The sequence below is a fragment of the Sphaerodactylus townsendi genome, linkage group LG02 (assembly GCF_021028975.2).
Source record: "Sphaerodactylus townsendi isolate TG3544 linkage group LG02, MPM_Stown_v2.3, whole genome shotgun sequence".
Classification (NCBI taxonomy): domain Eukaryota; kingdom Metazoa; phylum Chordata; class Lepidosauria; order Squamata; family Sphaerodactylidae; genus Sphaerodactylus; species Sphaerodactylus townsendi.
The window spans coordinates 84,589,683-84,603,955 of NC_059426.1; the positions used below are offsets into that span (position 1 = coordinate 84,589,683).

At 41.3% G+C, this 14,273-nt stretch overlaps 1 protein-coding gene across 3 annotated transcripts in view; it reads left to right on the forward strand.

Annotated features, from left to right (window-relative positions):
* The first annotated feature begins 2,210 nt into the window (after window positions 1-2,210).
* The window catches only part of USH1C (USH1 protein network component harmonin), a 75,789-nt gene continuing 63,726 nt past the window's right edge, over window positions 2,211-14,273 (forward strand). For all 3 annotated transcript variants that reach the window (XM_048485341.1, XM_048485342.1, XM_048485343.1), the window contains exons 1-2: window positions 2,211-2,344; window positions 10,216-10,283. In XM_048485341.1, coding sequence (XP_048341298.1) covers window positions 2,309-2,344; window positions 10,216-10,283 — 104 coding nt within the window. In that variant the 5' untranslated portion in view covers window positions 2,211-2,308. The remainder of the gene's footprint in view (window positions 2,345-10,215; window positions 10,284-14,273) is intronic.

Below are 14,273 nucleotides of genomic sequence, written 5' to 3' on the forward strand. Positions count from 1 at the left end.
TCCAGGGTGTTGCCTTCAGCATGCTTGGAACCTGAAGCAAACTGGGAGAGTCCCAGAGCTGCCATTGATGATACTCGGTCAGAAGCATGTTTGAAGGCAACATCATACACTTGGGCATTGAAGTCCCCTCCCCACCAGGTTTTTCAGAACTCGTGGTGGTGGAGGAACTCCAAGGCCCAGTTCGCCACTACCTCTAGTATCCTCAGCAGGTTATCTGCTGGTGTGTTGGGCAGACAGTACACCAACTAGATAGCCAAACTCCTCAGTGCTCCACAGCAGGCCAACACATTCAATACCTGGAATTCCTAAGGTGTGGAGCACCCATTAGGACTAAGCCTCCCAAATCAAAGTTGCCATGTCCCCCAGCCCTTTGTCTGTAATGGGGGGGGGGGGGCAGTTCTTTCAGGGAAACTGTTTCACCCTCTCCCACCCAGGTCTCAATCTCGCATGCCAGGTCTACTTTTTTCTCTATAAAGAAATCTTATTTTACATTACATCTTTCACAATAAAATAGACTGGGTAAAATATACATCATTGACAGCCAAAGGGTTCCATTATCTACAACTATAATAAACTAGGATTTCACCACCAAATATAACCTAGGCCCTCACCCACCAAATTGTTCTGCTTTTTTATATACAAGAAAACAAAATTTGGCCACTAATTATAAAACACTTACATTTTTATCTTCAAGAGGAAATTCAGTCAGCTATGCCTCAGTAGCTGAAGGATGATTTGAATATTTAAATTAATGTATTAGAGGCAAAATTAAGTGAATTCAATCCTCAATATATAATTTGCAATGAAGTAATATATGTGAAACTCTCTCTGCCACCTTATCACTACATTGACACCACTGCAACTCAAAAGGCTGATTTTGAAATCTTCTGTACAGACCAACAGACATTAGGGCATTAATCGAACTCCGGAGAAGGCTTTCCTAAACTTGGAAAAAGAAATGGTGGAAAGATAAGGGGCAGGCAATAAACCTGGCTGTGATTTTAGAACCTTACATGGGTTAAGAAAAAGTGCAATTTCATCCCGAATTTCGATATTGCTAAGGGGTTGAGCAACCAAAGACTTCACTCTTTTCAGTTCTATATCCAGCAGTTGTTTAGATCAGTGAGGTTTTTCTCCCCACATTGTAACCCTAACCTCTACTTCAGATCTGTTCAGCTTTCATGCATGCTCCACTTTATGAAGTCACATTATTTACTAACTTCATTCATAGTCCATCTTTTTTGTTCAAGTGAAGGTGGTTTACAGAATTAGAAACACTGTAATACAAACACACCCATATACCAATAAATGGTGTATTTTTTTTTACAAACAGAACTATAGCCCTATTCACTTTCTAGAAATGCTTTCCTGAACAATTCCACTTATGCATTCTGTGGAACATTCTGTGGAAAGTGTAGGAGTCTTTTTGACATTAGCAGGCAAGCTATTCCACCAGGTAGGAGTACCACAGCTGACACTAAGAATGATGCCTATGACCTAAGAGAAGTGAAGGCACAACAAATGGACCACTTAGAAGAAGGTGCATTGAGGAACACATGTACAGAAGTGAAGATGGCAACCTGGAATGTGTCCCCTAGTGTGAAATAAAAGCTCCTATTTGCCAATTTACTTTCAGGTGAAATAACATGAAAAAATTACTTCCTTTCCTTGGGAGGTTGTATTGCTGCAGTGAGAAGGGTTGAAAATGGTAAGTGAGCATTCACACCATGATTACTCTAACTACGGCACTATGTCTCTGTGCACATTCTAAAAATCTAGGCAAGAGATACAAATAATTTTTAATGTGCACCAGAACTGGAACTTTCAGTGTTCCCCTTCCAACTTCAGCTCTCCTTGTGACTATGAATCTCATCCATATTTGGGACCCCAGGAAATTAAATATATTTAAGAAAAGAACAAGAGTTCAAATCAAAAGCATCTTTAGTCGAAAGTTAAGCATTCGACATTTCCTTTATTTCAATAGAACATTCAAGCACATATTCAACTATCTTTCATGGCAGTGCTGGATTTTTTAAATGGATTTTGTGTGAGAATTTTCAGAAGATATGGTGGGGTGGGATTCCCATTGCAATAATGTAGGAGCCGGAACAGGCCTATGCGCCCAGGAAAACCGTTTGCTTTCTTCTGCAAGGCTGAGATGCGCCCTCTAGCGCTGATTCCAAGTTCTACGCGCTACGCCGTCACCTGCGCCCAGGACTTTCAGGAAACCGCAGCATCTGCTACGTGAGCGCCCTGAGGAAGATTCCCCGGGGAGAAACGCGAGGAGTGGGTCGTTCTCCCCATTAGCATGGAGCGGAAGGTGGCCAGGGAATTCAGGCACAAGGTAAGAGAGAAGCGCTCTGCCCGCTGACACTCCCTGCCAAACGATCTCTGCTGCGCTCGGGCTCTTTCGCTAACCTGCAACTTTGTGCCCTACCTTGGCCCCGTAAGCGGGAGAGGAGGGGAGAGAGACATTTTGCTGGGACTATGGACTCTCGGTATCAGTTAACTCGGACCTTGCCGGAAGAGAGGAGACGATGAAGCGTTTCTTTCAGCAGCGCAAGCTTTTCCTTTGTGGCCGAGAACTGTGGGAGACTAGCAGAAAACTGTTGGGGGAGAAACGAATAGATCCTGCCTTCCCAGTCTGGTCTCGGTCAAACTGGCAATGTGGCATCCATCATGTTCGACTTGACAATCTTGGATTCTAGATGACTTTCAAAAGGGGGGGGGGGTTGCGTTATTTAGTGCAAAATTAAGTATTTTCACAGTTTCTTGATTTTAAAGAATACCCTCTCACTTTTTTAAAAAAGCAAACACATAAAAGAACTTCAGAAGTAGACTTTAAGGGCTTCTTTGTCAATGACAGCAAGCCTTGGCAAAGCGAGATGTGTTGCATAATAGCTCTTTTGTTCTTATTCTAAAATGATAAAAACGTGAAAGCAAATAGCTGCAAGCCAATTTTGAAAAATTCTTGACCCAAAAGTATAAGGACACTTGTTCTGTTCACTTTTGTTTAACCACTTTTTTAAAAAGTCCCAACACAGAATGTGTGGTTTGGCAGGCAAAATGATATAAAAATTGTCCTTGGCAGATTCAGTGATGTGTAATACTGGGAGTTTGTTTCCTCAAAAAACATATTTAGTAATTATCTCAAAATGGATGTGGAAATGTAGGGTGCTGGAAGGAGGGATTTCAGTGGGTTTTTGTTAGTTTTGCACTATCTTTCTCAACCTTTAACATTTTATGCACACTTCTGAGATACTTTATACAGCAAAGTTGTGTCATTAACCCCATTCTGTATCTACACTGTGATCTAGATAATCACAGAGATTATGTAGACAGCCTTCCTGTACAAGAGAACATGACCTTGAATTTATTCCTTTTTCCCCATTTCAGGTACATTGTTTAGAATATGTTGAGAATATATTATTTAGCAATGTACTGTCATTTAAAAAATATTACAGTTGGCAAAACCTCAGTTGTAGTTATCCTTATGCCTTATTGTCATATGTTTTCTTTTGGCATCTTAATTTCAAGCATATTTATCTGAAAACAATAACTGATTTCAGAAAAGTTACTTCCAGATAAATGGGTTGGATTGGTCATGCAGAAATCTTCCTCTGTGTTTCTGATAGCTAAGAAAAAAACTGTCTGACAAAATGTTAGCACAGGTGTGCAGAACCGCCATGATGTGGAGGAATAGTCCTAAATGTGAAAGTTAGGTATTTGCACAAGTTTTGAAAGATACCTGTTTGTACGAGTGTTGTTCATGCCTGTTGGCTAACAGCCTTGGTCTGGAAACACATTTCAGTGGTAGCTCAAAAGTAATATTTATGGTTGTACTTTGCACTTGTGGCCTTTCTTCCTGTCAATATTCGTAAATCAATCTGGGACTAACCAGATTCACATTTTTGAACTTTCCCTTTCACCACAGTTCAGTGATGAATCAAGGTATAAAGTTGCCATTTGTCAGAATCAGATTGCTCATTCAGCCTGATTAAAATATTGCTTCATTAGCTTTAAAGTGTCCATCATACTTTTCAGGTTAAATAAGTGACAAGCAATAGCAATAAAGCAACTTTCAAAATAGTGATTTAACTTATAACTACTTTTTATATTTAAAGTGAGTGTACAAATGAAAGCTTTTATTGCTTTTTGTTGTTCATAAGATATCTCTTTAATAATGAATGCATGTGAATTCATTGTTCATTATTCTTATTTTTACAGAGCTGTATTACCTTATAAAATGATTAGCATTCCTTTTTCATGTCACTGTCCTTGTTGCTATAAAACAGGTTTCTGAATAATGTGCTTCAATTTATGTTTAGTCTTTACACTTTTGAGCAGTATACCAGCTCAGCCTCTGATGCATATAGATTAGTGTCTGAAGCCTGTTTAGCTCCATATCTCACATAGTCAGTAATATTTATGTGTAATACTTATGTGTGTAATATTTATGTGTAGTAATACAATTGCATGCAACTGACTTAAATCCATTTAATCCAGTTGAAGTGTTTCATAAGCTAAAGCTATGACTAAAGAATCTAGCCATCATTATTTATTTTCTTATTTTATGGCTTTGTTGCTGCTAGAAAGGCCAAGAGAAGTCAGTTAGAACATTACTGCATGGTTTATTTCTGTTGTAGATTTAATGGTCCATTCATAGTTGCACATCCAGAAGCTTCTCAAAGGCATGCTCTTATAAATATTTCACTGGACACAGTGTGTAACAGACTTCCTTCTGTGATACACTTCTGAAGATGCCAGCCACAGATGCAGGTGGAATGTTAGGAAGATCTACCAGACCACGGCCACACAGCTCAGAAAACTCACAACAACCACCTGATTGAGAATTGTCTCCAGTTGGTTGACTTGTCTCCGGCGTGCTTAAAAAAGTCTAACTGCACCTACCAAAATAAATATATAATATTAAATAATGTTATGAACTAAAAATAAATTATTACTAAATAAATGAAATAATAAACTCTAAAAACTTAAAATTTCTTTTCAGATTTTCAAGTCACTGACTATGCCTACAGCAGTTATCTGCCCTGGCTCAATACTTTTGGGAAAGGGAAGGGACTTTTTCCTCTTAGAACCTCTTGGGATTTTCCTGGCTTTTATTCAGTCTTTCTCAGACCTGGTTACTTTGAACCAGTCTGAATGTCTACTGTGTTTGGGAAAACTCAGACTCCCTACCCATGCTGAGCCATTTTCCCAAACCCTAGGTTAGTCATTTGCTATGCCTGCCTTGTAGGCCTTTTAATTTTATTTTTAAAAAAACAGCACTAGAATATTATTATCTCAGTATAATAGACCAAAATGCATACCTGGTTCTCTGAATTCCCAGCTACTGTAGCCTCTTATGTTGCAATATAAGGGAAAAGGCATATTTGTGTAATTGAAGAGGCTAGAGGCTAAGTTTGTTTAAAGCTGATGGGAGCTGAGAGAACCTGGTTCACATATTCTTATATCATTGAACTGATAATAATTATACTGATTAGAGAGCCAGTGGGGGTGTAGTGGTTAGAGTGTCAGATGAAGAAGCCCAAATTCAAATCCACAGTCTTCCATGAAAGCTCACTGGGTGATCTTGGGCCAGTCATATACTCTCAACCTAGCTTTCCTCACAGGGTTATTGTGAAGATAAAATAGAGGAGAAAGAAGCGATGTAAACTACTTTGGATCCTCATTTAGAAGAAAGGTGAGATATAAATAAATTAAACCAGGCAAGTCCATTCCTATGTGGAAGTCACTACTTTTATGTACATACCTTGCTTTCAAAAGTTTCAGCAACTTGACTTCCACACAGAATGGTGGCATTGAAACATGGGTTTGATGCCTTTTGAAGTATAGCATACTTGTCAAACGGAAGGCAAACCTACTTCATCTGTGTACTGTGAAGAAACGTTGGTGCCTTTGCAGTTGGGAGCCCAAACAAAAGTAAAAAGCCTATGAGGAAGTCACCAAAAATATACAGAAAGTGTGTGGGAGACAGAAGTTGCATTTTCTATCTCTGTATTATTCTGTTTAGAACGCATGAATCAAAGGCTTCCAGCCATTTGTTTGCTGGTTCAAAATTTTAAAAACAAAAGGTACTTTGTGAGGTAGGTAAGGCTGAGAGTTCTGAGAGAACTGGGACTAGTCCAGAGTCACCCAGCAGGCTTCTTGGGTATCAATGGGGAATCAAACTGCAGTGGTAGATCTGCCAGAGGGACATGTCCCTCTGGTCACATGTGGTCACATGTCCCTGGGTGCCACTCATGTGATCACTTAGGGGGTGCAAAATTGCCTTTCACACAGCCAATGCGCCCCCTCCTGCCTGGCCCCACTTACAGCAGCCCAGCTTCCTACACACCGCCAGGAGTCCGGCCTGGGTGGGAGCAGTGCTTGAGTTCCCTCCGGCCTGCTCTGGTCCAGCGGAACTTTCCCTGCTCCCAGGACCAGCCTGGTGGCCTCTGCACCCGCCACCTCTTCTCACCTTTAGCACTGCTGGTCACCCAATGCTGTAAAGTGCTAGAGGCAGGACGAGGCAGGTGTGAAGGCTGCCGGTCCAGTCCTGGGAGCAGGGAAAGTAAGTGGGGCTGGGCAGGGTGGTCACAGGGGGCCATATGTGGGGCAGGGCAGGGGATGCTTGCGGGTGGAAAATGGCCCCAGGTGCCATTTTCTGCTGGTACACCTTGTCAGTTTGGGTTCTCCAGGTTAGAGTCTGTTGCTCTTAACCACTACACGACACTGGCTCGCAGATATCACATGAAACCATAAGTTAATTTACCTATGGTTAGTATGATTTTCTGAATGCAGGCCACTATACCAACTGCAATTAGCTGTCTGAAATCATGACTTGACAATGATTGAGCCTTTGGGGAGGGCGGTATATAAATATAAATAAAAAATAAATAAATTGAGTTACCATAGTTAGCCCCAACTATGTTTGTAGTATATAACCGTGGACATCCTGGATGGAAAACAGAAAGGACAGCCTTATGATTAATAGGAGCATTGTCCCATCTAGTATGTATTTGACTCACTGGCGTAATGCCCATTGGGCAAGGTGGGCAGCTGCCCAGGGCATCACCTTGTGGGGGGCATCAAAATGCTGGGTTCGTTTTTGGGTATTTTAGTGGTTTTCCATTTTTGGCCTAATTTCCAATGGGAGCGAATAGGAGATGGGGGCTACAGTTTTGAAGGTCCATAACTTTGCCCCCCCCCTGAACCAAACTGCACCAAACCTGGGGGGTATCATTAGGGCAGTCTCCTGATGAGACCCTGAAAGTTATGAGACTGTGCCTTCAAAAATGTGCCCCCCACAGCCTGCAACCCCCATTGATAGCAATGCAGAAAACTCAATGCAGAACAAAGATTCTTGGGCAAATTTCTAGGATGTTCCTGCAGGGGGTGCATTTTTGGATGTATCGGCACCAAAATTTCAGGGTATCATCTGGAGATGATGGCACCCCCCAAGTTTGGTGCAGTTTGGTTCAGGGGGTCCAAAGTTATGGACCCTCAAAACTGTAGCCCTATCTCCTATTAGTTCCCATTGGAAACAATGGGGGATGGGGCACCCCCTTTGGGAGTCCATAACTTTGGACTCCCTGAACCAAACCTCACCAAACTTGGGGAGTATCATAAGGACAGTCTCTTGATGATATGCTGAAATGTTGGTGCTGATATGTCTAAAAATGCACCCCCTGCAGGCACCAATGTCCTGGTGCAAAAAAATTTGGTCGTGGTGGAGTGGCCGCCCATGGGGGGGGGGCATCCAACTCAGGTTTTGCCCAGGGCTACAGTTTGCCCAGGGCTGCCTCGTTACACCCCTGACTGGAGGACAGACTTTTAGACTGTTACAGAGGTTTCCCTCACACACACAAAACAAAACACCTGTGGGCGGACACACTCCTCCAAATCTCAGGGTTTTAGATCACTGAATAGCCTCCTCAGCTATTCCTAAATCACAGCCGTGAGAGATCTAGCGGATTCACCTCACGCTGCTACAAAAAAGTACCCGAGGGCACACAAGCTCGCACAGAGCCAAAAAGTCCGAAGACTAAAAAGCAAGAACCCTTCAGCACTCTCTCTGACAGTATTTATACTCGGCGCCTATTTTCCTCTGGCCAATCAGGGTTGGCCAGGGCTTAACTCTTTCATGGGCGGGTCCACCCTGTAACCTGAATGCAGGATGAATGCATTCGTCACACCATGCATTGAGTTGCCATGCATTGAGTTGCAATTATAAACAAAAGAGAGTGCTTCAGTGGAGCCTGCAAAGAAGAGGCCGCATCTGCATAGACGATGAAATCCTCCATGACTATCAGTCTGGGAAACCTCAAGGCCCCTCAAGGCCCCCTCTACCAGGACCATCAGGACCATATTCACTAGTATGGTAAGCAAGTGGTATTCCAGCAGGCTAGCCAAACTCTCTTCAGCATCCCAAACCAGACCAACATAATCCATGCAGGAGATCAATGCGATGTAGCTTGCCCTGAAGGAGAAAGTCTCACTACTACCGCCACCCCCCCCCCCCACCTCCACCCCCTGGCTGGCCCACTATCTGTGTTTGATGAAGGACTGAGAAACCTGGGGAGGCCAGTTCATGTGTCCATGCCAGACTACTGCCCAAAGCACTAGCCCTACAGGATTAATCCCCACCCAACAGAGACAGTGGATGCAGCAAGCTCACACAGATACAGCCAAGACACAGTACCAGGATAGCAGCCCATCCTCCAGCCTGGAAGATTCTGGTCCCATTAGGACTAAGCCAGGCAAAGTTCAGAAGCTGCCTTCAGAATAACTGGGGCTGCTTTCCTCCAACATATTTAAGCTGAGGGTGAGGAAGGAAGTTTTGCTGGATGAACAGGTTTGCAAGACTTTATGCTCCAAATCTGTCTGCAAGACTTTGTGCTCCAAATTTGTGTTCCAAATCTGCCTAGTCCTGCATTTTACGCCCTGCCCAGGAAGTCCTTGCTTTCAGACTGAGAAGCCTGGGCCATTATTTTACACATATATGGATACTTAAATCCAAAGACTGGTCCCATGGACAGACATGACAGATCTTTCTATAAATCTAAGAAAACCCTGGTTTGCAGAAGGAAGTTGCTGGGAGTGTTAGAGAGAGTGTGGAGACAGAAAGTCGAGTGGAAGAAGGAAGTGCACATTGTATAGTGGGAACGAAGTCCTAAGTATATTTATTAGGAAACAAACCTCATTTAGTTATATGGCTTTTACTTCTGAGTAAACACACTAAGAACTGCGTACTGCATGGCTGGTTAATGCTTAATTAATTTTACAGAGGCTATTTTGAATGTTGTTTGTATATATGGCACTATTTATTCCCCTTTTCAGCTTCAGAGGGAAAAAATTCCTATACTCATGGTTTGCATACAGAAGGTGCCAAGTTTAACCCTCAGCATCTCTATTTAAATGGATTTCAGAAAGCAGCTGCCTCTCAGAATAAACATACTGGCCTAGATAGACAATGATCTGACTTGGTATAAGGCAGTTTCATATGTTGTTTTTATAACTGGCTTTGAATTATGTAGTGAGTGTTTGGCCGTTAGTAAAATACTCTCTCCCAAATTATTGGCATTTACTGTTATGGAAACTTCTCAGGTACTAGTTTGGTAGTCTGTATGGCTTCAGGAGACCCACAAAGACAAATTGTGCTACATGATACACTTGGACTTTGTACTTTTATTTATTTATTTTTTAGAACAGTTAGCAAAGTGAAAGTCTTGTAATCTGACACTAGTTTAAGTGAACATGCTGTTACAGAGTGAGGAAAGAATAACTGTTTAACAGCAAGCTCTGTCGAGACATCAGAGCTAAGAGGAGCAATCTAGTTTAGAGCCTCATCAAAAGGTAGAAGAAAATTGTAGTTTAAGTCTATTACGCACTGAATATATCAGTTTGGGACATTGCCATTTCTGGTCATGTGCTATATTGCTGAGTGGCCTAAAAGGTTTCTGAAAACATTTATTGAACAACATAGTCATTATCAGGTAAGAGATTTGTATTTTATAATGTGCTTCACTGTACCGTGTATGGTGTGGTCATAAATACCATAGACCTTTTTTTAAAAAAGTGGGTATGATTATGGTTTCAAATTCTTGTCAACTCCTGCCTTTCAGAATGCTTTTTGTGAACATAAAAGAGTTTTGTAGTTTGATTACAACTCTAATTTGGCAGAGATTAACAATAAAATTATTCCTTTTTCAGGTTGACTTGTTAATTGATAATGATGCAGAGAAAGACTATCTTTACGATGTGCTACGGATGTACCACCAGTAAGTTTTAACTTTGTACTTAGTTTTTACAATTGTAGCAACATGACATTTGTGGCAGCAAGACAATTGTCATTCTTAATGGTTTTGTTTTGATGATTATATTGCATTGTTTTACTGTGAGTCTCAATATTCTAACATACACACACACACACACACACACACACACACACACACACATAGCCCATAGAAATTGGGGAAAGAAACTCATGATTTCATGTTGGCAAAATGATTTCAGCATTTAACCAGTACAACTAAGAAACAACCGTGCCAGTTTGTGAATGCAGTATTTATTTCCTAAGACTTACTTCAAGAGATGTAAATAAACAAGAAAATCAGAAAGTCATAGCAGGTTTTGTAACATTTGTCATTATCAAAATACTGATTATGTAGTCCATTTGTTTTATTTCATGATTAGTTGTGACTGTGTATTTCATGATTTTAGAGCAAAAACTATCAACACATTCCATATCATTTTTGGGCTATAGTGAGCTTTATAGGATCCAAAAGTAAATAGAATAGGAATGTGACCCATTTGTTGTTATTGTTAGAGGAGTTAAGAATATTTTTCCACTCTTCACAGCTGAGAGTTTCATAGACATCTCTTAATTAATATGAGTTGTAGATAGGTGAAATGTGGATGCTTCCTTGTGCCCATGAGGTCTTTGTGTTAAGCTATAGTTTTATGAACCTTTGGCTACAAACCTGGTTTGCTTTGTTGTAGGGCTGCCTAATTGCTTCTCCATTCATAAAGTGCAGCCTCCTGTTTGTGAAATCAGGAAAAATTCAACACAGTTAATTATTTAACACTTCCTTGTAGTGGCGTAGCTGCCACGGGGACATCTGGGAACAAACACCCTGGGAGCCCCTGTGGGAGTCATGTGGGGGGGGTGGAAAATCGCCCCTCACACATCTGGGAAAGAGGAGGGGTGTGACTGGGTCTTGGCACAAGGTTTGCAAGGTCTCCTGGGAAGTGTACTTTTCACCAGGCTGCTTTTTGCAGCTGGCTGAACTCAGGTAAGTATGGGGGGACGGGGGCATGGGAGTGAGGGGACATGGCTCCATGGAGGGGTGCCACAGGGGACGGGGCCCAGACGCCATTTTGCCCCAGGTGCCATCCCCCCAGCCACTGCTTCCTTGCAATTATAAAACTAGCATAGTCTCCAAGCACTTATCTTTTCTGCCACTAAATAGTGAAATGTTACCAAAAGAAATCTTTGTTGCCCTGTTGGATGACCTGCACTAAGAGATGGACAAGGGGAGTGCAACCCTCTTAATTCTCCTAGACCTTTTAGTGGCATTTATATCATCAATCGTGGTGTCATTCTGAATTGCTGTTCACAGTTGGGACTGGGAGGCACTGTTTTGCAGTGATTTTGATACTATCCAAAGGTAAGTTTTATGGTATGGTGTTGGGGATCTGTTGCTTGGCCCTTTGGCCTCTGGCCTACAGGTTCCCTTGAGATTCTATCTTGTTTCATATTCTTTTCAACATCTACATACAGCCACTGGAAAAGGTTTACTATATATGTGGTCTGTATGTCCGTGACCAGTATGTATGTGACACTCAGCTCTATCACATGCTTCCAACAAATCCCAAAGGGGTTGTAGAAACTCTGAACAGGTATCTGGAAACAGTTTTAGAATGGTTGACAGTTAACAAAGTGAAACTTAACGCTGACAAAATAGAAGTGCTACTGGTAGAGGGAAGATTTGACCCAAGAAACTGGATATCTCCTGTTCTTTCTGGGGTTGCACTTTTCCTAATGGAGCACATTCATAGTTTGGAATGCTCCTGGAATTCTGTCTCCAGTTGGATAGATGGCAATGCTAATGAGAGTCAGTCTTCCCGGACAAAACAAGAGTTCTCAGGAAAGAACAATACAGTGGAAAATGACTGAAATGAGTCAGAGCTGGGAAGAGTCTTGATACAGTTTTGGGCAGAGTTGATTAATTTACAACTCTAGGGATTCCAATTCAAAGTTAGGTTTGATGGTGCTCTGGCAGTAGGACAGAAAAAGTTATGATTGGTTTGGCTAGGGAATAAAAAGAATCAGGAAAGCTGATTGTGTTCAGGCAGTTTAGCACTTGCATATTTTCGAGAACCAGAGAACAGGTGTGGCTTTTCTCAAGACTGAGGCTTTTGTTATCCAGATTGAAATGGCAAAAGCTTCAGGAAAGGCATTGTTCATTGCTATGCATACTTGAATAGAGAGTGGGGTGGAGAGGAATGTAGCAAGCAAAGCCCCTTCCCCCACAGTTAGTATCAAATTCCAGAATCAAGATTTGGCAGACATCTTAGTCTGAACTGTCTATGACACTAATAGAAAAGTGACTGACTCAAAAACTGGCCCCCTGTCTTACCATGGACTTGCATGCCAACAACTGGATAATGTCATCCAAAGCAATAGCAATTTATTTATTTCATTAAGGTATTATGCATTTTGATTTACCTTTATTATTTGAGGATAGTGTCAATGTAGCAGGCATTTAATTGTCTTTAATAATGCATCACATGTACCTCAAGTAACTTACTAGGATATCTAGTATCTATGATGACAGATGTTGCCTAAAGCACAGAGTATTGTGTCAAGTCCTGCTGTTGCTTAGCCTAGAATGATTCTGCTGAGAACAAGAGAATCACTACAGAGTCAATAGGAGAGATTCCATCAGGAATTCCTTCTGAGTACCAGTCCTTCAAATTGAAATAGTTCAAAATGTTCAACTATTTTGTTTGCAATAAACGTACCTTTTGAACTATGTCACTGAAGGATTAGTACTCAGAAACACAACATGGAAATTCCTGATAGGAACTTTACTATCCATAAAAAATCCAGATCAGCCAGGGACTGATAGGAATAATAGTCCATGAATATCTGGAGGGCAAGAGTTGGACACCCCTGCTCTAAAATGATTATGTTTATCTCAGCAGAATTATTCTGGCTAAGCAGTGGCAGAGCTCAATACAATACTAGGTTTCCGCTCATAATGGTTTATTCAAGGGACTCTATAATCCCTTGAAAATACCACTGTGTAAATTTAATCACACCTGTATTTTAACTAGGCAACTAGACATCCTTGATTAAGAGCCTCCAACATTTGGCAATAACATAACAACATATCTTTATTAAGCCCAGAAACTTAATTAAGTGTATACTTTGTGCACTGCCCGCTTGTCTCCCTTGGGAGTCTTCCCAGTTCAGTCTTCCCTTTGACCCCTAAACTAGGAAGTTCTCTTATATCTCATCTGCCTAAAGATTTCTCTTTCTTTTTAAACTATTAATGATATTCTATTATTTTAGTTCCACAAATCCATCCTGTGGGGTAACCAAACCTTCCAATAACTCTGTGGGAACCAAACCTTCCAATAGTCTTTTGGGGGGGGGGTGCGGGTGGAATCTCCTTTGGAGGTTTTTAAACAAAGTCTGGAAAAATGTAGGCCTTTTTACAGACAGTTCACTTATCACAAATTCAGACAACCTTTCTAGACTCCAAAATTTCACATACTTGGGCTCTTGTGTTATAATTCCTCTTGTCTCTCTCTTTTGTGGCTTTTCCACTTAATCAGGTTCTCCATGTTTACTGTCAGGGTGATAAAACATTTTGGCACCACTTGGAAAAATTGATCAAGAAAACCCCCAGCAGTAAAACAGTTTGAGTCCTGTTTTTTTTTTCAAGGTCTCTTTGGAAACTCCAGTGGCATCAGTAAGAAAAGTAGAGTATAAATAGAATAAATAATAATTTGTTGTGAGCAGTATCTTACAGACCAGGCATCTCTTTATCTCCTCTGTTTTTATTGTAATCCATGCCCAGTATGCTGATTCTTTTCCTTGTGCCCTGGATTTTGCAATATCTGCTGTGCATTTCAGAAAAAAATCCCATGTAGTTTCATTGGAAAGATAAGGCAATTTTGTCTCCTTAACAACCCACCTTCATGTATTGTCGAAGGCTTTCATGGCCGGATTCAACTGGCTGTGGTGGGTTTTCCGGGCT